The sequence below is a fragment of the Oncorhynchus mykiss genome, chromosome 21, assembly GCF_013265735.2.
Source record: "Oncorhynchus mykiss isolate Arlee chromosome 21, USDA_OmykA_1.1, whole genome shotgun sequence".
Taxonomy (NCBI): Eukaryota; Metazoa; Chordata; class Actinopteri; order Salmoniformes; family Salmonidae; genus Oncorhynchus; species Oncorhynchus mykiss.
The window spans coordinates 13,164,123-13,186,099 of record NC_048585.1 but is presented as its reverse complement, the minus strand read 5'-3'; the positions used below and the strand labels follow the sequence as shown (position 1 = coordinate 13,186,099).

Below are 21,977 nucleotides of genomic sequence, written 5' to 3'. Positions count from 1 at the left end.
TCAGTAGAATGTGTTTAATATACTGCAGTAGAATGTGTTTAATATACTGCAGTAGAATGGGTTTAATATACTGCAGTAGAATGGGTTTAATATACTTCAGTAGAATGTGTTTAATATACTTCAGTAGAATGTGTTTAATATACTGCAGTAGAATGGGTTTAATATACTTCAGTAGAATGTGTTTAATATACTTCAGTAGAATGGGTTTTATATACTTCAGTAGAATGGGTTTAATATACTTCAGTAGAATGTGTTTAATATACTGCAGTATAATGGGTTTTATATACTTCAGTAGAATGTGTTTAATATACTGCAGTATAATGGGTTTTATATACTTCAGTAGAATGTGTTTAATATACTGCAGTAGAATGGGTTTAATATACTGCAGTAGAATGTGTTTAATATACTGCAGTAGAATGGGTTTAATATACTTCAGTAGAATGGGCTCAATGTACTGCAACAGGCACTTCACTGTGAATTAGTCTTATATCAAACTATTGTAAGTATATAAAACATGAAGTTGTTACAGTCGGAGCTGAACTGGAATCTAGGGAAAGGTCCTGGACTGAGATGAAATGCATTTCGATGGGACTGACTAAGATTGAAAGACTAGCTGAGATTTAGCTGTTGAGGCATAATATATGTTGTAGCTTACAGATGGAGAATGTAGTGTCATGGCAGTGGGTTTCTATGTTCACGTTGAAAATGGCAGGACTGCAGAAATGTCCTTTTTCCACTAAAAACATGTTTTGTTGACAATTCCATCCTGACAGCTGAGACGGGTTCAAACTGTCGGCACAGCATCTTGGAATGCGTACCCATGCTACCCGTCAGAGCGCGTTGTCATGGTGATGTTGGTGATGCTGATGTATGACGCGTCTTGAGGAAACAGAATGTTACAGGAGCCCACATCTGGTGTAACATGAAGTTGCCCCTAGACGCTGATGTTTGGTCAGTTTTGCTTTTTCCCCCACTAATGGTTAAGGTTAGAATTGGGACAGAGGAAGCTGATCCTAGATCTGTACTTAAGGGAAACTTGACCACAGAGCCCAACATCTCTCATAAACCCCTTCTCTGTGCATTACAGGGGAAGACCCCGAGACGAGACGCATGCGGACAGTGAAGAACATTGCTGACCTACGGCAGAACCTGGAGGAGACCATGTCCAGTCTGCGGGGGACGCAGATCAGTCACAGGTGAGCAAGGGGCTCGGGAACGTCCACTGTGGGGCTCAGGGTTGGGGTCAATTCCATTTAAATTCAATACAATTCAGGAAGTACACTGAAATTCCAATTATTTTCAATGCTTTCAATTACAACAATGTTGAATTGGAATTGGATTTGGTTTACTTCCTGATTGACTGGAATTGAAATGGTTGACCTCGTACAATCACATGTTTTTAATTCTCTGCAGTTCCTCAATCTAAAGTTGATATGATTATAATTATATCAGGTCCTCAACTAAAACACTGGTCAGTTATTATTTAGGATTCCTGATGTTTTCAGGGTTTTAAACTACCTGGCATTCTATTTTCAGATTAAACATTCTGATTGGATCAGAATATAAAGAACAGATACCGTATTTCAGAAGTCTCAAAGCTCTTTACGATTTTCCCCGCAATTACCCTATCTTGATATTTCCTAGATATTCTAATCAAGTACTTACACGCTACTGGCACACTTTGATGGTGTTTGAGGGGGACAGAAAACCACAACCTATCATGTCTGGTCCGTCACAACAGCAGCCTGTTCGCATTAAAGGAATGTCTTGGCTGATCTCCGGCGAGTCATAATAATGATCATGGGTTTTTGTCATGGCTCTGGGCTGTACTCTTCTCTTCTCCAATGGATTATTCTGATATTTCTGACCCATTTGTGGGGAAAATGGTGGCAAGGTGGCGGAACAGCCGTGACAGATGGCAGCGTGTGTTCCCTCACCGCCACCAGAAAGGAGCGCGGCGCTACTGATCAATAAAGCACCATTGTTTCTCTAGCACATTGACTCTCTAGCACATTGACTCTCTAGCACATTGACTCTCTAGCACATTGACTCTCCAGCACATTGACTCTCCAGCACATTGACTCTCTAGCACATTGACTCTCTAGCACATTGTTTCTCTAGCACATTGACTCTCTAGCACATTGTCTCTCTAGCACATTGTCTCTCTAGCACATTGTTTCTCTAGCACATTGACTCTCTAGCACATTGACTCTCTAGCACATTGTCTAACTAGCAAATTGACTAGCTAGCACATTGTTTCTCTAGCACATTGACTCTCTAGCACATTGTTTCTCTAGCACATTGACTCCAGTTTGACCCCCAGGGGCCTCTGCTGTTATTCCATTGAGACACTTAGAGACGTAATGAGGAGAGGACACCCAGCATGGAACATGAAGGATTATCAAACCCTCAACATCAGCCATGTAGAAACCTGTCTGCCCGCCTCCCTGTCTGTCCGTCTGTCTGTCCGTCTGTCTGTCCGTCTGTCTGTCCGCCTGTTTGTCTGTCCGCCTGTTTGTCTGCCCGCCTGTCTGTCCGCCTGTTTGTCTGCCCGCCTGTCTGTCTGCCTGCCTGTCTGCCCGCCTGTCTGCCCGCCTGTCGGCCTGCCTGCCCACCTGTCAGTCTGTCTGCTACAGTATATATGAGTGTAAATAGAGTGAGGGTATCAGACAGGAATTCCAATGGGGCTCGTAACTAGAGAATGGGCAAGCCATTAAAAGGTCTTTCACACACAGAAATTGCCGTGAAGAGGTAATCAGGGCGAAGGTTTTTCACCTCCATTGTAATGAATCACTGCTGCATGAAGAACCGGCCCACAGTGTGTGATCGTTATTTATATGAGGGATTTCTTTTTTCTTTTCTGACTGGAGCTTCATTTCCATGCGCACTTCATGGCCATCTGGTCCAGCTGATAGAGAGGCTGTGTTTGTCATCAATCTGATGTAAAGGACCTCTCTGCATGGAAATGTAAAGGACCTCTCTGTGTGGTAGTTTCTCTGTTATAACCCATGTAAAGGATCTCTCTGTGTGGTAGTTTCTCTGTTTTAACCCATTTAAATGATCTCTCTGTGTGGTGGTTTCTCTGTTATAACCCATGTAAAGGACCTCTCTGTGTGGTAGTTTCTCTGTTATAACCCTTGTAAAGGACCTCTCTGTGTGGTGGTTTCTCTGTTATAACCCATGTAAAGGACCTCTCTGTGTGGTAGTTTCTCTGTTATAACCCTTGTAAAGGACCTCTCTGTGTGGTAGTTTCTCTGTTATAACCCGTGTAAAGGATCTCTCTGTGTGGTAGTTTCTCTGTTATAACCCATGTAAAGGATCTCTCTGTGTGGTAGTTTCTCTGTTACAACCCTTGTAAAGGACCTCTCTGTGTGGTAGTTTCTCTGTTATAACCCATGTAAAGGATCTCTCTGTGTGGTGGTTTCTCTGTTATAACTCATGTACTGGTTGTTCTCTATGGCTGATTGTAACGTGTGAATCCCAGCCCCATGGCCCCCCACCTGCTTCGTAATTGAACTCTGCTTGAAACAGAGCGCCATCCACCACAACACTAACATTCCTCACAGAAACCTCCAAGACCCAGACGTTGCCACACCACCACAGATAATCTGTATCGATCAAAGCCCATGTTTGATTCTCTGTCCAACCCAGACGGAATGAAAAAAATAGTATTGATTGACATTTGAAGAGAAATATGTTTTCCGCATATGAAAAGACGCTGTGCTCTTCAAGGGCAATTCCCCAGATTGCAAGAAAATAACAATTGCCCCCAAAAATCCCTTTCCACTGTGGCTGTGTATTAGTCCCATGGGATTCGGACTCCTCGGATGACATTTTAAATGCGCTAGCTTTACCCGGTCTGGTTTGTTTGATTGGTGTTTGCAGCGTTATAGGCAGAGTCAATTATTCACAGCGATACGATGTTTGGATACAGATACACCGTGCTGAGGAGAGCATGTGATTTCTCACAGATGCAGGCTTAGGTGGTGTCTCAAATGGCACCCTGTTCCCTGTAGTGCACTACTTTGACCAGAGCCCTGTGCACTGTGTAGGGAATAGGGTGCCATTTGGGACGTAGACTTGCACAGGCTAAACTCATTTCCTTCACGCCATCAGTGGTGAAACCAATTGATCTGTAACACCTGTCAACCTGGGCGCCCACCGCACATACAGCTCAACCTCAACACCCCCATCCATTTCAACCAGCGGCAGCCCAATGCAGACCTATTGAATGAAGCTCTCCCATCCATGTCCATGCAGTACATACTCCAGACAGGCAGGATCATTACTCTACTGTCCTTCATATTACCTTAACCAGTGCACTCCAGGTCAACGATGGGAAAACATTATTCTCTGTAAATGTGGATACACACATCAAGGTTGTGACCCCTCCCCCATTCTTCCTGTGCTGTTTCCACCCCGTTTCATCCTGACTATTGATTTCTGGGTTTGGAGAGGAAGAGGGCCGCTCCCATACTGTGGGTTAGCCTCCGTGATGACACCATATCAGTCTTCCACCTTCCTGGAGGCCGCAGGGTACCAGGAGACAGCAGAGTGTGCGTGTGCGTGTGTGTGTGTGTGTGTGTGTGTGTGTGTGTGTGTGTGTGTGTGTGTGTGTGTGTGTGTGTGTGTGTGTGTGTGTGTGCGCGCGCGTGCATGTATGTATGTATGTATGTATGTATGTATGTATGTATGTATGTGTGTGTGTGTGTGTGTGTGTGTGTGCGTGTGTGTGTGTGTATTAGATACATGGAAATGTGAGGGATCTGTCACCTACTACTGTATGTGGACTGACTCATGCCCTGGGCCCCATCCCCCACCAGCCTCTCCACCTAGACACTGATATAGATCACTTCATGAGGTAGTCAGACCCCACCTAGACACTGATATAGATCACTTCAGGAAATAGTCAGACCCCACCTAGATACTGATACAGGACACTTCAGGAAGTAGTCAGACCCCACCTAGACACGGATATAGATCACTTCAGGAGGTAGTCAGACCCCACCTAGACACTGATATAGATCACTTCAGGAAGTAGTCAGACCCGACCTAGACACGGATATAGATCCCTTCAGGAAGTAGTCAGACCCCACCTAGACACTGATATAGATCAGTTCAGGAAGTAGTCAGACATGCGTTGTGTCTTATTGTAGAGTAGATGGATCAGGAGAGTGAAGCCATGTAAATCATCCTGATCCTAAATTCCTGGACAGCTGGCACCATTGGCTAATGCCGTCAATATGTGTAATAAAATAAATAAATATTATAAATATATTATTTTGAAAGAATAGCTGTGAAATAATTTGCCTACAAGGAGCCACCAGGGAATCTTATCACAATGCGTAGACAATGGACAGATAAGAGAGACACATTTTAATACCATGTGTAGACAAATTTCTGAAAATGTGGGCACAATCAGGATGTGGATAAGATCAGGTCACATGACCCATGTTAGCTCCAAGTGTAAACAGGGCTTTAGAGAATCGCTTCAGACTACATTATTGAAGCTGCGGTACCAACATGTGCCATAGGGGGCAGTGGTGACCCTCTGACAATGGGGCTCCCACACCCTACCTGCCTGCCTGCACACAGCACTGGCACAGGAATAATCAAACACACCTGCTCAGTGGCACGCCACAGCAGGTTATCTCAAACACTATGTGGGAAACCTGATGGATACCTGATCAGGATCTGGCAACCAGGTCTGGAACGCTACAGTGACAGCTCTCCTCTCTCCTCCAAACACACACACACACACATTACTTCTCCCTATCTCTCTCTCTCTGTCCACATACTGCAGAAACATATTGTTCTATAGAGACACACTGCTGTAACGTTACACACGTGTGTGTGCGGGGGTTGATGGTGATGAGGAGTGACTGTGGTTGTGACATTGCTAGCTATCTCCTTCCCCGGCTAGGATCGCATAGCTGCAGCCTCTGTGTGCTCCTGATAGCTCTCACACACACACACACACACACACACACGCACACACACACACACACACACACACACACACACACACACACACACACACACACACACACACACACACACACACACACACACACACACACACACACACACACACACACACTCACACACACACACACACAGACACACAGAACCTCCCACACACTCATGCACACACACACACACACAACCTCATACAACCTCACACACACACACACACACACACACACACTCACAAACCAACACTCACATGGTTGTCACTTCACACAACCCCAGGGGTTAGAGATGGATCAGTCTCAGTGTTAGACAGTAGTTAGAGATGGATCAGTCTCAGTGTTAGACAGTAGTTAGAGATGGATCAGACTCAGTGTTAGACAGTGGTTAGAGATGGATCAGTCTCAGTGTTAGACAGTAGTTAGAGATGGATCAGTCTCAGTGTTAGACAGTGGTTAAAGATGGATCAGTCTCAGTGTTAGACAGTAGTTAGAGATGGATCAGTCTCAGTGTTAGACAGTGGTTAGAGATGGATCAGTCTCAGACAGTAGTTAGAGATGGATCAGCCTCAGTGTTAGACAGTGGTTAGAGATGGATCAGTCTCAGTGTTAGACAGTAGTTAGAGATGGATCAGTCTCAGTGTTAGACAGTAGTTAGAGATGGATCAGTCTCAGTGTTAGACAGTGGTTAAAGATGTATCAGTCTCAGATAGTGGTTAGAGATGGATCAGTCTCAGTGTTAGTCAGTAGTTAGAGATGGATCAGTCTCAGTGTTAGACAGTGGTTAGAGATGGATCAGTCTCAGTGTTAGACAGTGGTTAGAGATGGATCAGTCTCAGTGTTAGACAGGGGTTGGAGATGGATCAGTCTCAGTGTTAGACAGTAGTTAGAGATTGATCAGTCTCAGTGTTAGACAGTGGTTGGAGATGGATCAGTCTCAGTGTTAGACAGGGGTTGGAGATGGATCAGTCTCAGTGTTAGACAGTGGTTAGAGATGGATCAGTCTCAGTGTTAGACAGGGGTTGGAGATGGATCAGTCTCAGTGTTAGACAGTAGTTAGAGATGGATCAGTCTCAGTGTTAGACAGTGGTTTAAGATGGATCAGTCTCAGTGTTAGACCGTGGTTAGAGATGGATCAGTCTCAGTGTTAGACAGGGGTTGGAGATGGATCAGTCTCAGTGTTAGACAGGGGTTGGAGATGGATCAGTCTCAGTGTTAGACAGTGGTTAGACATGGATCAGTCTCAGTGTTAGACAGTAGTTAGAGATGGATCAGTCTCAGTGTTAAACAGTGGTTAGAGATGGATCAGTCTCAGTGTTAGACAGTAGTTAGAGATGGATCAGTCTCAGTGTTAGAGATGGATCAGTCTCAGTGTTAGACAGGGGTTGGAGATGGATCAGTCTCAGTGTTAGACAGTGGTTAGAGATGGATCAGTCTCAGTGTTAGACAGTGGTTAGAGATGGATCAGTCTCAGTGTTAGACAGTGGTTGGAGATGGATCAGTCTCAGTGTTAGACAGTGGTTAGACATGGATCAGTCTCAGTGTTAGACAGTAGTTAGAGATGGATCAGTCTCAGTGTTAAACAGTGGTTAGAGATGGATCAGTCTCAGTGTTAGACAGTAGTTAGAGATGGATCAGTCTCAGTGTTAGACAGTAGTTAGAGATGGATCAGTCTCAGTGTTAGACAGTGGTTAGAGATGGATCAGTCTCAGTGTTAGACAGGGGTTGGAGATGGATCAGTCTCAGTGTTAGACAGTAGTTAGAGATGGATCAGTCTCAGTGTTAGACAGTAGTTAGAGATGGATCAGACTCAGTGTTAGACAGTGGTTAGAGATGGATCAGTCTCAGTGTTAGACAGTAGTTAGAGATGGATCAGTCTCAGTGTTAGACAGTGGTTAAAGATGGATCAGTCTCAGTGTTAGACAGTAGTTAGAGATGGATCAGTCTCAGTGTTAGACAGTGGTTAGAGATGGATCAGTCTCAGACAGTAGTTAGAGATGGATCAGCCTCAGTGTTAGACAGTGGTTAGAGATGGATCAGTCTCAGTGTTAGACAGTAGTTAGAGATGGATCAGTCTCAGTGTTAGACAGTAGTTAGAGATGGATCAGTCTCAGTGTTAGACAGTGGTTAAAGATGTATCAGTCTCAGATAGTGGTTAGAGATGGATCAGTCTCAGTGTTAGTCAGTAGTTAGAGATGGATCAGTCTCAGTGTTAGACAGTGGTTAGAGATGGATCAGTCTCAGTGTTAGACAGTGGTTAGAGATGGATCAGTCTCAGTGTTAGACAGGGGTTGGAGATGGATCAGTCTCAGTGTTAGACAGTAGTTAGAGATTGATCAGTCTCAGTGTTAGACAGTGGTTGGAGATGGATCAGTCTCAGTGTTAGACAGGGGTTGGAGATGGATCAGTCTCAGTGTTAGACAGTGGTTAGAGATGGATCAGTCTCAGTGTTAGACAGGGGTTGGAGATGGATCAGTCTCAGTGTTAGACAGTAGTTAGAGATGGATCAGTCTCAGTGTTAGACAGTGGTTTAAGATGGATCAGTCTCAGTGTTAGACCGTGGTTAGAGATGGATCAGTCTCAGTGTTAGACAGGGGTTGGAGATGGATCAGTCTCAGTGTTAGACAGGGGTTGGAGATGGATCAGTCTCAGTGTTAGACAGTGGTTAGACATGGATCAGTCTCAGTGTTAGACAGTAGTTAGAGATGGATCAGTCTCAGTGTTAAGCAGTGGTTAGAGATGGATCAGTCTCAGTGTTAGACAGTAGTTAGAGATGGATCAGTCTCAGTGTTAGAGATGGATCAGTCTCAGTGTTAGACAGGGGTTGGAGATGGATCAGTCTCAGTGTTAGACAGTGGTTAGAGATGGATCAGTCTCAGTGTTAGACAGTGGTTAGAGATGGATCAGTCTCAGTGTTAGACAGTGGTTAGAGATGGATCAGTCTCAGTGTTAGACAGTGGTTAGACATGGATCAGTCTCAGTGTTAGACAGTAGTTAGAGATGGATCAGTCTCAGTGTTAAACAGTGGTTAGAGATGGATCAGTCTCAGTGTTAGACAGGGGTTGGAGATGGATCAGTCTCAGTGTTAGACAGTAGTTAGAGATGGATCAGTCTCAGTGTTAGACAGTAGTTAGAGATGGATCAGACTCAGTGTTAGACAGTGGTTAGAGATGGATCAGTCTCAGTGTTAGACAGTAGTTAGAGATGGATCAGTCTCAGTGTTAGACAGTAGTTAGAGATGGATCAGTCTCAGTGTTAGACAGTGGTTAGAGATGGATCAGTCTCAGTGTTAGACAGGGGTTGGAGATGGATCAGTCTCAGTGTTAGACAGTAGTTAGAGATGGATCAGTCTCAGTGTTAGACAGTAGTTAGAGATGGATCAGACTCAGTGTTAGACAGTGGTTAGAGATGGATCAGTCTCAGTGTTAGACAGTAGTTAGAGATGGATCAGTCTCAGTGTTAGACAGTGGTTAAAGATGGATCAGTCTCAGTGTTAGACAGTAGTTAGAGATGGATCAGTCTCAGTGTTAGACAGTGGTTAGAGATGGATCAGTCTCAGACAGTAGTTAGAGATGGATCAGCCTCAGTGTTAGACAGTGGTTAGAGATGGATCAGTCTCAGTGTTAGACAGTAGTTAGAGATGGATCAGTCTCAGTGTTAGACAGTAGTTAGAGATGGATCAGTCTCAGTGTTAGACAGTGGTTAAAGATGTATCAGTCTCAGATAGTGGTTAGAGATGGATCAGTCTCAGTGTTAGTCAGTAGTTAGAGATGGATCAGTCTCAGTGTTAGACAGTGGTTAGAGATGGATCAGTCTCAGTGTTAGACAGTGGTTAGAGATGGATCAGTCTCAGTGTTAGACAGGGGTTGGAGATGGATCAGTCTCAGTGTTAGACAGTAGTTAGAGATTGATCCGTCTCAGTGTTAGACAGTGGTTGGAGATGGATCAGTCTCAGTGTTAGACAGGGGTTGGAGATGGATCAGTCTCAGTGTTAGACAGTGGTTAGAGATGGATCAGTCTCAGTGTTAGACAGGGGTTGGAGATGGATCAGTCTCAGTGTTAGACAGTAGTTAGAGATGGATCAGTCTCAGTGTTAGACAGTGGTTTAAGATGGATCAGTCTCAGTGTTAGACCGTGGTTAGAGATGGATCAGTCTCAGTGTTAGACAGGGGTTGGAGATGGATCAGTCTCAGTGTTAGACAGGGGTTGGAGATGGATCAGTCTCAGTGTTAGACAGTGGTTAGACATGGATCAGTCTCAGTGTTAGACAGTAGTTAGAGATGGATCAGTCTCAGTGTTAAACAGTGGTTAGAGATGGATCAGTCTCAGTGTTAGACAGTAGTTAGAGATGGATCAGTCTCAGTGTTAGAGATGGATCAGTCTCAGTGTTAGACAGGGGTTGGAGATGGATCAGTCTCAGTGTTAGACAGTGGTTAGAGATGGATCAGTCTCAGTGTTAGACAGTGGTTAGAGATGGATCAGTCTCAGTGTTAGACAGTGGTTAGAGATGGATCAGTCTCAGTGTTAGACAGTGGTTAGACATGGATCAGTCTCAGTGTTAGACAGTAGTTAGAGATGGATCAGTCTCAGTGTTAAACAGTGGTTAGAGATGGATCAGTCTCAGTGTTAGACAGTAGTTAGAGATGGATCAGTCTCAGTGTTAGACAGTAGTTAGAGATGGATCAGTCTCAGTGTTAGACAGTGGTTAGAGATGGATCAGTCTCAGTGTTAGACAGGGGTTGGAGATGGATCAGTCTCAGTGTTAGACAGTAGTTAGAGATGGATCAGTCTCAGTGTTAGACAGTAGTTAGAGATGGATCAGTCTCAGTGTTAAACAGTGGTTAGAGATGGATCAGTCTCAGTGTTAGACAGTGGTTAGAGATGGATCAGTCTCAGTGTTAGACAAGGGTTGGAGATGGATCAGTCTCAGTGTTAGACAGTGGTTAGAGATGGATCAGTCTCAGTGTTAGACAGGGGTTGGAGATGGATCAGTCTCAGTGTTAGACAGTAGTTAGAGATGGATCAGTCTCAGTGTTAGACAGTGGTTAGAGATGGATCAGTCTCAGTGTTAGACAGTGGTTAGAGATGGATCAGTCTCAGTGTTAGACAGGGGTTGGAGATGGATCAGTCTCAGTGTTAGACAGGGGTTGGAGATGGATCAGTCTCAGTGTTAGACAGTGGTTTAAGATGGATCAGTCTCAGTGTTAGACAGTGGTTAGAGATGGATCAGTCTCAGTGTTAGACAGTGGTTTAAGATGGATCAGTCTCAGTGTTAGACAGTGGTTAGAGATGGATCAGTCTCAGTGTTAGACAGTAGTTAGAGATGTATCAGTCTCAGTGTTAAACAGTGGTTAGAGATGGATCAGTCTCAGTGTTAGACAGTAGTTAGATATGGATCAGTCTCAGTGTTAGACAGTAGTTAGAGATGGATCAGTCTCAGTGTTAGACAGTGGTTAAAGATGGATGTCATCTGTCCCTAATGATCATCACAATCCATCTTGTTGTTATGCGCCTCTCAGCATCTTTACTTTGGCTCTTGTTAGATCCAGTTTGAATCTCTTTAAAATCAAGTTTTATATCCTGTTTTATAAATCGTTAGATATAAACACCCATAGTGTGAATAGGATGGATTGGAACGTGTAGATTTTAGGACATTGATATTTGTGGATTATACACCAATGATGGATATGACCTCCAGACATGAGTGTAATGTAGTTATCTTTCCACCAGAGAGAGCTCAAGCTGTGTGTGTGTGTGTGTGTGTGTGTGCGTGTGTGCGTGTGCGTGTGCGTGCGTGCGTGCAATAGAGCACTTTCAGTACAGAGCAAAAACTGAGATTGTGTTTTGCATAAATGTGATTATGCGTTTTGCATAGTTTTTGAGTGAACTATCCCTTTAAAACACTGAAAGAAATATAACTTTAGGAAGGTCAGGCTATGAGATAGCAGGCTAGACACACTCATACATATACACACACAAACACACACAAACAGTAGGTGATGTGTGTGGAGGTAACGAGTGGCATCCATTTTAGGGAAACTGCTTCGTTGCAACAACACTACCAATCTTTCTGCCTGAGCAATGTATCCTTCATACAACAGTGCACATGCTAATAGGAACATATTTTAGGGAGTGGACATTTGGGTCTGTGTGTTGAGCTGGCTATGGGTTCACCGTATGGTCATTCAACAGGGTCTCTCCAAACTAAACTCCTGTCACCTTGGGGTGAAGTTGACCCTAGATGCTGATCTTGGATCAGTTTTGCACTTCACCCCAGAGCTCACCCTGGTGGAAAGATTGGGAATATTTGTAAAGTGTCAGCAGAGCTGAAAGTATTGATCTCTCTGCTCAAATCCTCTCTGTGGCTGTGCCAGGGGGCTGAGCTGATCTGTCCCTAAACTTTCCTAATCACGCTCTCTTTCTCACTCTCCCCCTCTCTCACTCTTTTCCTCTCTCTCTCTTTTCCTCTGTCTCTCTCTCTCTCTTTTCCCCTCTCCCTCACTCTTTTCCTATCTCTTTTCCTATCTCTCTCTCTCTCTCTCTCTCTCTCTCTCTCTCTCTCTCTCTCTCTCTCCCTCCCTCTTTTCTGCTCTCTCCAACTCTCTGACCTCTTCAGCACCTTGGAGACGACCTTCGACAGCACAGTGACCACAGAGGTCAACGGGCGGAGCATCACCAGTCGCTCCGCCCCCATGACCTCCTGGCGCCTCGGCCAATCAGCCCCAAGCCCCCGCCTACAAGCAGGCGACGCCCCTTCTATGCCCAGTACCTACACCACAGTCCCACCACCTCGGACAGGTGCAGGCACAGGTGGCGCCACTGGGCGGTACGGTCACTCGGACTCCTCCCGGTTTGTGTACAGTGCCCCCCTGAGGCGAGCGGCGACGGCAGGGGCGAGAGGGGCCGAGCAGGGGGAGAAGGGAGGAGGGCCGGAGGGGATGCTGGAGATGGACGTGGCAGGGTACATGAGCGACGGAGACATCCTGGGGAAGAACGTCAGGACAGATGACATCACCAGTGGGTAAGTGACTATGCCATAGACAGAATAGAATAGATTCTATGTTGTCCGTTGGTTAGAAGGTAAATGTGTCTTCTGCTTCTCCCAACACCCCCAGACACACACACATTCAGGGTCAATCCTGTTATTGAAGAAAATAATCACAGTTATTGCCAAGGCCATCGCGATTCTTCCAAATGGAATGGTGAGACAGGAGAACATATGAGGGGCGATGAAGTTGTGGCTTTCACACAGCTATTGAGCTGCGACGGGAGGAATTCACCATACATGTACATTCCATACCAAACTCTCAATAGTGCGCTGGCTGACACATCGCTCAGTGAGAAAGAATAGCCCCAGATCTATTGTACATCACTGTGTTAGCCGTTCCTCTGGGGACACTGATAAGTGCTCTTCCCCAACACCCACATGTTCTGTGTCCCAGATGGCACCTTATTCCCTATATAGTGCACTACATTTGACCAGGCCTCATAGGGCTCTGGTATAAAGTAGTGCACTATAAAGGGAAGAGGGTGCCATGTGGAACTCATACCTGCATTAGTTCTCCCATCCTATTTGTTCATGTATGAAATTGATTTATTGAACACCACCCGAACGAACCATCCACATTAACTATGATTAAGGTACTGTAGGGGCCAAACATATAGCACCTAGGGATGAAAAAGTGATTACCTGAATTATGATCCTAATTAGCTTAAACCTAATGTGCTTTCATGTCCTATCAGCCGTCTCTGATTACAACCCTGTAAATGTGTGTGCACACACGTGGGCATGCACACACGCTCACACACTCCCAATACACACACACACACACTCACACTCCCGATACACACAGTCGCGAACACAACCCAGCTTAGTGATGTAGTTTCTTCTTCGTAGGTACCTTACAGACGGTGGTCTTCACCTATACTCACGGAACGTCGGTCGTGCCCCTGACCTGAACACGGCGCTAGAGGTCACCCAGAGGATGGTCAAGGAGGTGCACGGGGACGCAGACAGGTAAGGGTGTGGCTTCCTCACAACTATTTGGGTTACTGGTGGAGGAGGGTGCAATTTCTCCTAGCTGATGATCTTGGATCATTATTGCATTTTCTCCACTAACGATTAAGGCCAGGATTGGGGGAGTCGAAGCTGATCCTGAATCTGTACCTTTGGGGAAACTATAACATGGAGCGTCTTCTAAATTACCAAGATGCAAATGTAAGACGAGAATGCCCTTCGCCAGAAATGACACACTCTCCAGTCTCCCAGACAGAGAGAAAGCTGCCGTCGCAGACCAGGCGAAAGAGAAATGTGTCATTGATTTAATTCTGTCAAGCTGTGATTTAATGACATGCTATCATAGAAGCGGGGAGAGAAAGTGAGGAGGTGATGTCACAGCGTGGATATAGGGATTCTGAGAAGACTTAAATGAATGTGTTCTTGGAAGTTTGAGAAATGTCTATAAATTGGATGCAGTACTCTGCTGGTTACTCTGTGGACTCCCCAGATTCATTCAATTATCAGACTCCACGGTTCTGGAGGCAGAACTTTTTCAAGCTTCTAATAAAATCTTTGGTTTGATAGTATGTTTAATTTCCTATCTGTTCTATTATTATTTTTTATTTTTTTTAATGCATTTGTGGTTCCGACTATAATGGTAACTGTCATTATTTGACTGAGGCGAACAGGAGGACAGAATAAGAGAAAGGGTCTGAGCAGAGTAAATGTCTTGTTGATTTATCAAATAGGAAGAAAAATATTTTGCTTGGTGTGTCTTCCTTTGTGCTCCTAGACTTGATCATCAAACGGTTGTTTTGTATACTGGAGGGTTGGAGGTTCTCTGTAGCAGTCAGAGGAGAGAGTCAGATCATGTCTGGGACTTTCCAACCGTCAAAGCGGCCGGTCTGAATACAATATAACCTCTACGCTCGTCACGTTAACTCTCATCTCGCTGTCAGCCTGTCAGCTTCGATCTGGAGGTGAACTGACTGATAGATCCAAGCTAATCAAACGCGTCAGAAGTCCAGACCACACTGTCCACTGTGCTGTCTTCCCTCATACTCCACTTTCACTCATATTGCCTCCAGACCTGGGTTTATATACTATTGTAAATCATTTAAAATATTTTATCTAAGCTTGATTGAGCTTGCCCTGACATAATAAACCTGCTTCTGGCAGGCAAGAGCAAACGCTCAAAGTTTTGAATGATTTCAAATACTATCTGAACCCAGGATAGCCTCCTCCTGCATGTACTACGCTCTATTCACTACCCCTAACTAATCCATACCTAACTTTAAGATGACAGTGTGACTTTCACTGCAGGACGTAGTTGCATAGTCTGACACCTCAGGGATAATGGGATATGTAGTCTCTGATCCCATAGACGTGGGAAGGAGGCCAGGTATAGCAGCCTAGATAAGGATCTTTCAGCAGTGAATTACGGAAGGCTGCTTTTTGCCCGAAGGAGGGAGGCTAAATCCCACCGCTCTAATGCTTCCTTCCTGTCTGCCTCAGGATCTGCATCCTAAATGGCACCCTATTCCCTATATAATACACTACAATTGACCAGGCCTCATAGGGCTCTGGTCAAAGATACTACACTATATAGGGAATAGGGTGCTATTTGAGATGCATCCAGTGTGTGTCAGTGTGTGATTGTAGCGCCTGACATTTCTCAGTCCCACTGACATCTGACGGGCTCTGGGAAGGAAATTCATTTGGGAGCCTCCCGCTCAACTGAGCTAGGCTCTTGTGCAGTCTCCTCTCTCTCTCTCTCTCTCTCTCTCTCTCTCTCTCTCTCTCTCTCTCTCTCTCTCTCTCTCTTCCACCGTGACGGATACACTCAAATCATTCTCATCCCAAAACTTTTGGAACACCTTGGAACATACAGAAGTCCATATTCCCTAAAGCCCCTGCCTAACGTTGCCCTAACTTTCTCTCCTGTCCTCTCGGCATCCAAACTGGTCCTACATGCTGCAGTATCTCTTCTCACGTAGAGAAACTGTGCTCTCTCCACAACAGGAGCATCTTTACGGAGATGGTTGACTATAGGCTTGTTAGAAGCAATGAAGACTTGCTTTGATGCCTGGTGTCCTTTGACCTGGAGTTCCCACTTGCCTCCTCACTGCGTTTTCACAGTCAAAGGTCCGGTAGTTAGCAGTTTACTGTGTGAAAAACTCCATCCTGAAATTCAGCTTTAAACCAACCAAATCAATTTAACATGTTAAACCAATTGAATTTCTCAATTTAAACTTTTGGGCTTGGTTGTTAAACTTGATGGACTGTTTTCCTGGACCCAGATAAAGTCTAGTACCGGATAGATAAATATAAATAATCTACAGGGAATCTCCTTTGAAATGGCTTTTAAGTCCTGGAATAGTCTTCATCTGGGTCCAGGAAACCAACCGGCACTATTCCACCCAAAATGAGCTTCTACCTTGGGACTAGTCTTCCTTTCCATTGGTCACAGCTCCCTGACAAATTACAAGGCCTAATTGAGAAGGTAAACAGGCCCATCCTCAGCCAGAGACAGAGAGATGGAGAGAGAGAGAGAGATTTGGAGGAGGTCCTGTAAAAAAAAAACACAAAAAACGTTTTTATTTGCATAAAGAGCTCCGTTGGGGCTCATTACCTTTCATGGTTATGTCTGCTAACCAACGAGTCCCCTGGCAGCTCTCAAGGCAGCGGTATCCGCAACACTACGGAGGCTACCTAGCTAAATCCATCTAAATGAATACTGATTGGGAATGGTAAGTAACATTTGAAGGAAGAGACCATCTGGTGCGGAAACAGTGTGGATTTGTGTTTGGTGCTAAGGAGTATTTATTAGTTGTTTTTTTACAGTAGGCTGCCTAACAGTTGGAGTGGATGTGTGCTTGAGTCTATTCAATACTGATGTCATAAATACATATGCCACTAATGCTCAATCGAAAAAGCAATGGATTGTATTTACATGAAGCTGGCTTCGATAGTTGAGCTGGTGATGTGAGGCTCTGGTTTGCTCAGTCGATGTTGCCCTCGTCCTTTGTAGAATCTTCCGGGTCGTCGTGGTCTGAGAGGTTCATCTCACTCTGGAGATTTGTCCGCGTCGGTCAGTGTTCTTGTACTAGATTTGAGCATATTTTCAGCTGCAGTCTGATATATGCTAGTTTAGTATGCACTTCATCTTTAGGAGATCAATAGTTCAGAGTTCATACCATGTCATGTGTGAGGCAAGCGCTCACGTTTCCTGGTCTGTAGAGTTGAAATTAGAATTAGCCCTTTTCAACGTGGGGGACAAGTCCTCCCGTTATTTGGAACTAAAGTGACTTTTCATCACGGGGGCTTTTATTGAAATGTAGAAAAAGGGGTTGGTTCATCATTTCCGACCAATGTCTATTCACTTGGGCGTGGCCGCTGAGTGGGCATCGGTTTACTTATGAAGACAATTCTCTCATTTAGAAGACTCAATATCACATTACATCATTTACATCAAATAGTTTAATCTTCACTCATTCATTTTATACGATAATTAGATGCAAGCCTCATAACTGAGGAACCTGTATAAACAGAGTTAATGTGCTGTATTGTCTTTCATGAGGTCACAATCATGAAACAAAACGGACCGGGTCGTAGCTGGCTTCTCCACCGACCGTTTCCACATTCTCAAATTCTGGGATGTAGTAGAATTTGGCGGGAGAGTTCCTTTGTTCTACTGCGACCCTCTCTCTCCCATATTGCATAGTCAGGGAGACAAGAGTCAGGGAGACCCTTCCTAACAGGAGAGGGGGACACTGCTTTACAAAGGACTCATAACCATGCCAATGGCCTCATAAAGAAGAGTCCTATTGAGATGGCACAGTAGCACTGCCAGTCAATGGCCTCATTCTCCTGTTTCATTAGTGTTGAGACGTCTTAAAAAATATATATATTTAACCATTATTTAACCAGCTAGGCTAGTTGACAACAAGTTCTCATTTACAACTGCGACCTGGCCAAGATAAAGCACAGCAGTTCGACACATACAATAACACAGAGTTACACATGGAATAAACAAACATACAGTCAATAATACAGTAGATGAGGTAAGAGGTAAGATAAGGGAGGTAAGGCAATAAATAGGCCATGGTGGCGAAGTAATTACAATATAGTAATTAAACACTGGAATGGTAGATGTGCAGAAGATGAATGTGCAAGTAGAGATACTGGGGTGCAAAGAAGCAAGATAAATAAATAAATAAATACAGTATGGGATGAGGTAGTTGGATGGGCTGTTTACAGATGGGCTATGTACAGGTGCAGTGATCTGTGAGCTGCTCTGATAGCTGGTGCTTAAAGCTAATGAGAGAGATATAAGTCTCCAGCTTCAGTGATTTTTGCAATTCGTTCCAAATCAAAACAAAATCAAATCAAATGTATTTATATAGCCCTTCTTACATCAGCTGATATCTCAAAGTGCTGTACAGAAACCCAGCCTAAAACCCCAAACAGCAAGCAATGCAGGTGTAGAAGCACCAGTCATTGGCAGCAGAGAACTGGAAGGAAAGGCTGTCAAAGGAGGAATTGGCTTTGCGGGAGACCAGTGAGATATACTTGCTGGAGCGCGTGCTACAGGTGGGTGCTGCTATGGTGACCAGTGAGATGAGATAAGGCGGGGCTTTACCTAGCAGAGACTTGTAGATGACCTGGAGCCAGTGGGTTTGGCAAAGAGTATGAAGCGAGGGCCAGGATATGAGAGCGTACAGGTCGCAGTGGTGGGTAGTATATGGGGCTTTGGTGACAAAACGGATGGCACTGTGATAGACTGCATCCAATTTGTTGAGTAGGGTGTTGGAGGCTATTTTATAGATGAATTTGGGTGAAGGAGAAATGGGGGAGGCTTGGGCGAGTTGCTGTGGGGAGTGCAGGGCTGTTGACCGGGGTAGGGGTAGCCAGGTGGAAAGCATGGCCAGCCGTAGAAAAATGCTTATTGAAATTCTCAATTATAGTGGATTTATCGGTGGTGACAGTGTTTCCTAGCCTCAGTGCAGTGGGCAGCTGGGAGGAGGTGCTCTTATTCTCCATGGACTTTACAGTGTCCCAGAACTTTTTTGAGTTTGTGCTACAGGATTCACATTTTTGCTTGAAAAAGCTAGCCTTAGCTTTCCTAACTGCCTGTGTACATTGGTTCCTAACTTCCCTGAAAAGTTGCATATCACGGGGGCAATTCGATGCTAATGCAGAACGCCACGAGATGTTTTTTTGCTGGTCAAGGGCAGTCAGATCTGGAGAGAACCAAGGGCAGTCAGATCTGGAGAGAACCAAGGGCAGTATCTGTTCCTGGTTCTACATGTTTTGCACCGCCAGTCAAGACTCATCCTCCTGTTTCACCAGTATTGAGACGTCTTGCACCGCCAGTCAAGACTCATCCTCCTGTTTCACCCGGTATTGAGACGTCTTGCACCGCCAGTCAAGACTCATCCTCCTGTTTCACCAGTATTGAGACGTCTTGCACCGCCAGTCAAGACTCATCCTCCTGTTTCACCAGTATTGAGATGTCTTGCACCGCCAGTCAAGACTCATCCTCCTGTTTCACCAGTATTGAGACGTCTTGCACCGCCAGTCAAGACTCATCCTCCTGTTTCACCAGTATTGAGACGTCTTGCACCGCCAGACAAGACTCATCCTCCTGTTTCACCAGTATTGAGACGTCTTGCACCGCCAGTCAAGACTCATCCTCCTGTTTCACCAGTATTGAGACGTCTTGCACCGCCAGTCAAGACTCATCCTCCTGTTTCACCAGTATTGAGACGTCTTGCACCGCCAGACAAGACTCATCCTCCTGTTTCACCAGTATTGAGACGTCTTGCACCGCCAGTCAAGACTCATCCTCCTGTTTCACCAGTATTGAGACGTCTTGCACCGCCAGTCAAGACTCATCCTCCTGTTTCACCAGTATTGAGACGTCTTGCACCGCCAGACAAGACTCATCCTCCTGTTTCACCAGTATTGAGACGTCTTGCACCGCCAGTCATGACTCATCCTCCTGTTTCACCAGTATTGAGACGTCTTGCACCGCCAGTCAAGACTCATCCTCCTGTTTCACCAGTATTGAGACGTCTTGCACCGCCAGACAAGACTCATCCTCCTGTTTCACCAGTATTGAGACGTCTTGCACCGCCAGTCAAGACTCATCCTCCTGTTTCACCAGTATTGAGACGTCTTGCACCGCCAGACAAGACTCATCCTCCTGTTTCACCAGTATTGAGACGTCTTGCACCGCCAGTCAAGACTCATCCTCCTGTTTCACCAGTATTGAGACGTCTTGCACCGCCAGACAAGACTCATCCTCCTGTTTCACCAGTATTGAGACGTCTTGCACCGCCAGTCAAGACTCATCCTCCTGTTTCACCAGTATTGAGACGTCTTGCACCGCCAGTCAAGACTCATCCTCCTGTTTCACCAGTATTGAGACGTCTTGCACCGCCAGTCAAGACTCATCCTCCTGTTTCACCAGTATTGAGACGTCTTGCACCGCCAGTCAAGACTCATCCTCCTGTTTCACCAGTATTGAGACGTCTTGCACCGCCAGTCAAGACTCATCCTCCTGTTTCACCAGTATTGAGACGTCTTGCACCGCCAGTCAAGACTCATCCTCCTGTTTCACCAGTATTGAGACGTCTTGCACCGCCAGTCAAGACTCATCCTCCTGTTTCACCAGTATTGAGACGTCTTGCACCGCCAGTCAAGACTCATCCTCCTGTTTCACCAGTATTGAGACGTCTTGCACCGCCAGTCAAGACTCATCCTCCTGTTTCACCAGTATTGAGACGTCTTGCACCGCCAGTCAAGACTCATCCTTCTGTTTCACCAGTATTGAGACGTCTTGCATCGCCACCCTTTAGACCTTTGTTAGCAGCTAGCTGTGTTAATGCCCTGAGGCTGCAGCAAAACTTGCGTCAAAGGAGACGGCCGTCATAACAAAGCCTCTATTCACTTTCAAGGTGATTCACATGAAAGAGAAAGGTCTTGAGTCAATCCTTGAGCCAAAGTGAAGGAGAATCATTCCAAGCCTTTCTCACCAAGCCTTTCTCATCTGACAAGGTCATTTTATGTACTGGCCTTCAGCATTTGTTATGGAAAATGCGATGGTAGAATGGCTACAAATTTGGTTCTGATGCTGTTACAATCTGAAATTCCACCTCCGGGAACAGATGCCTAAGCAAGTGATTCATTTCCCCCTAAACGGTGTTGCCAGTCTGCAGTAGACACAATAACTAGTCAAACTGTGGCTTTTCTACATCCACTCTCATGATCTGGCATTATGAAACAGTTGTGACTTCTACTCTGGCTAAAAGCCCATCTAAAAATAACCCAACTCATGCATCATAAATGAGTGTGTGCTGGTTGCTCTACTGTCAGGCGAGGCCGTCGAGGCACAAGCGGGTGTGTTTTGACACGACAGCCTCCTGATTCTCAGCACAGGCATGAATAAGTAAAGGGCTCTGCTTTTAGCGTCTCTGTGTCTCTAAGTCTATCCCTCTGCTGCCTACATGGAGCCAGCTAGAAGGCCGGACTGGTGATGGCAGCGGGCTCTGCACTTTTCTGTTTGAAAAGGAAGCTTTGGGGGATTGGGGTGTGTATGTGTGTGTGTGTGTATGTGTATGTGTATGTGTGTGTGTATGTGTGTGTGTGTGTGTGTGTGTGTGTTGTGAAACAGCAGACACACACTGATTCAGACAGGAGGGAGCGGTTGTGGTATCACTTCATGGCTCTGCAGTGCTGACGTAAGCAGTACAGGGGATGGTTTTTGCAGAGTCATTGACAAAGCCAGTTATTATATAAGGGTTGTGCTTCTGGTACAGTTCATGTGCACTAAAGCAACCACTAAGGGCACCACTAAGGGCACCACTAAGGGCACCACCTGAAAGGAAAGTGTCCTTGCTCACAACCTGAAGTTGTTATTTGTAGGACTTTCTGTTTTTGCAGTCAGTTCTAAGATACTTTACTGCAATGTCCTAAACAGTACCTGCTGTGTCAGAAAATGTGCT

At 45.2% G+C, this 21,977-nt stretch overlaps 1 protein-coding gene across 16 annotated transcripts in view; it reads left to right on the top strand.

Moving 5' to 3' along the window:
• Positions 1-21,977, top strand: part of LOC110500961 (neuron navigator 3) — a 508,233-nt gene that overhangs the window by 422,801 nt on the left and 63,455 nt on the right. For all 16 annotated transcript variants that reach the window (XM_036956987.1, XM_036956988.1, XM_036956980.1 and 13 more), the window contains 3 exons: positions 1,088-1,196; positions 12,586-12,990; positions 13,867-13,986. In XM_036956987.1, coding sequence (XP_036812882.1) covers positions 1,088-1,196; positions 12,586-12,990; positions 13,867-13,986 — 634 coding nt within the window. The remainder of the gene's footprint in view (positions 1-1,087; positions 1,197-12,585; positions 12,991-13,866; positions 13,987-21,977) is intronic.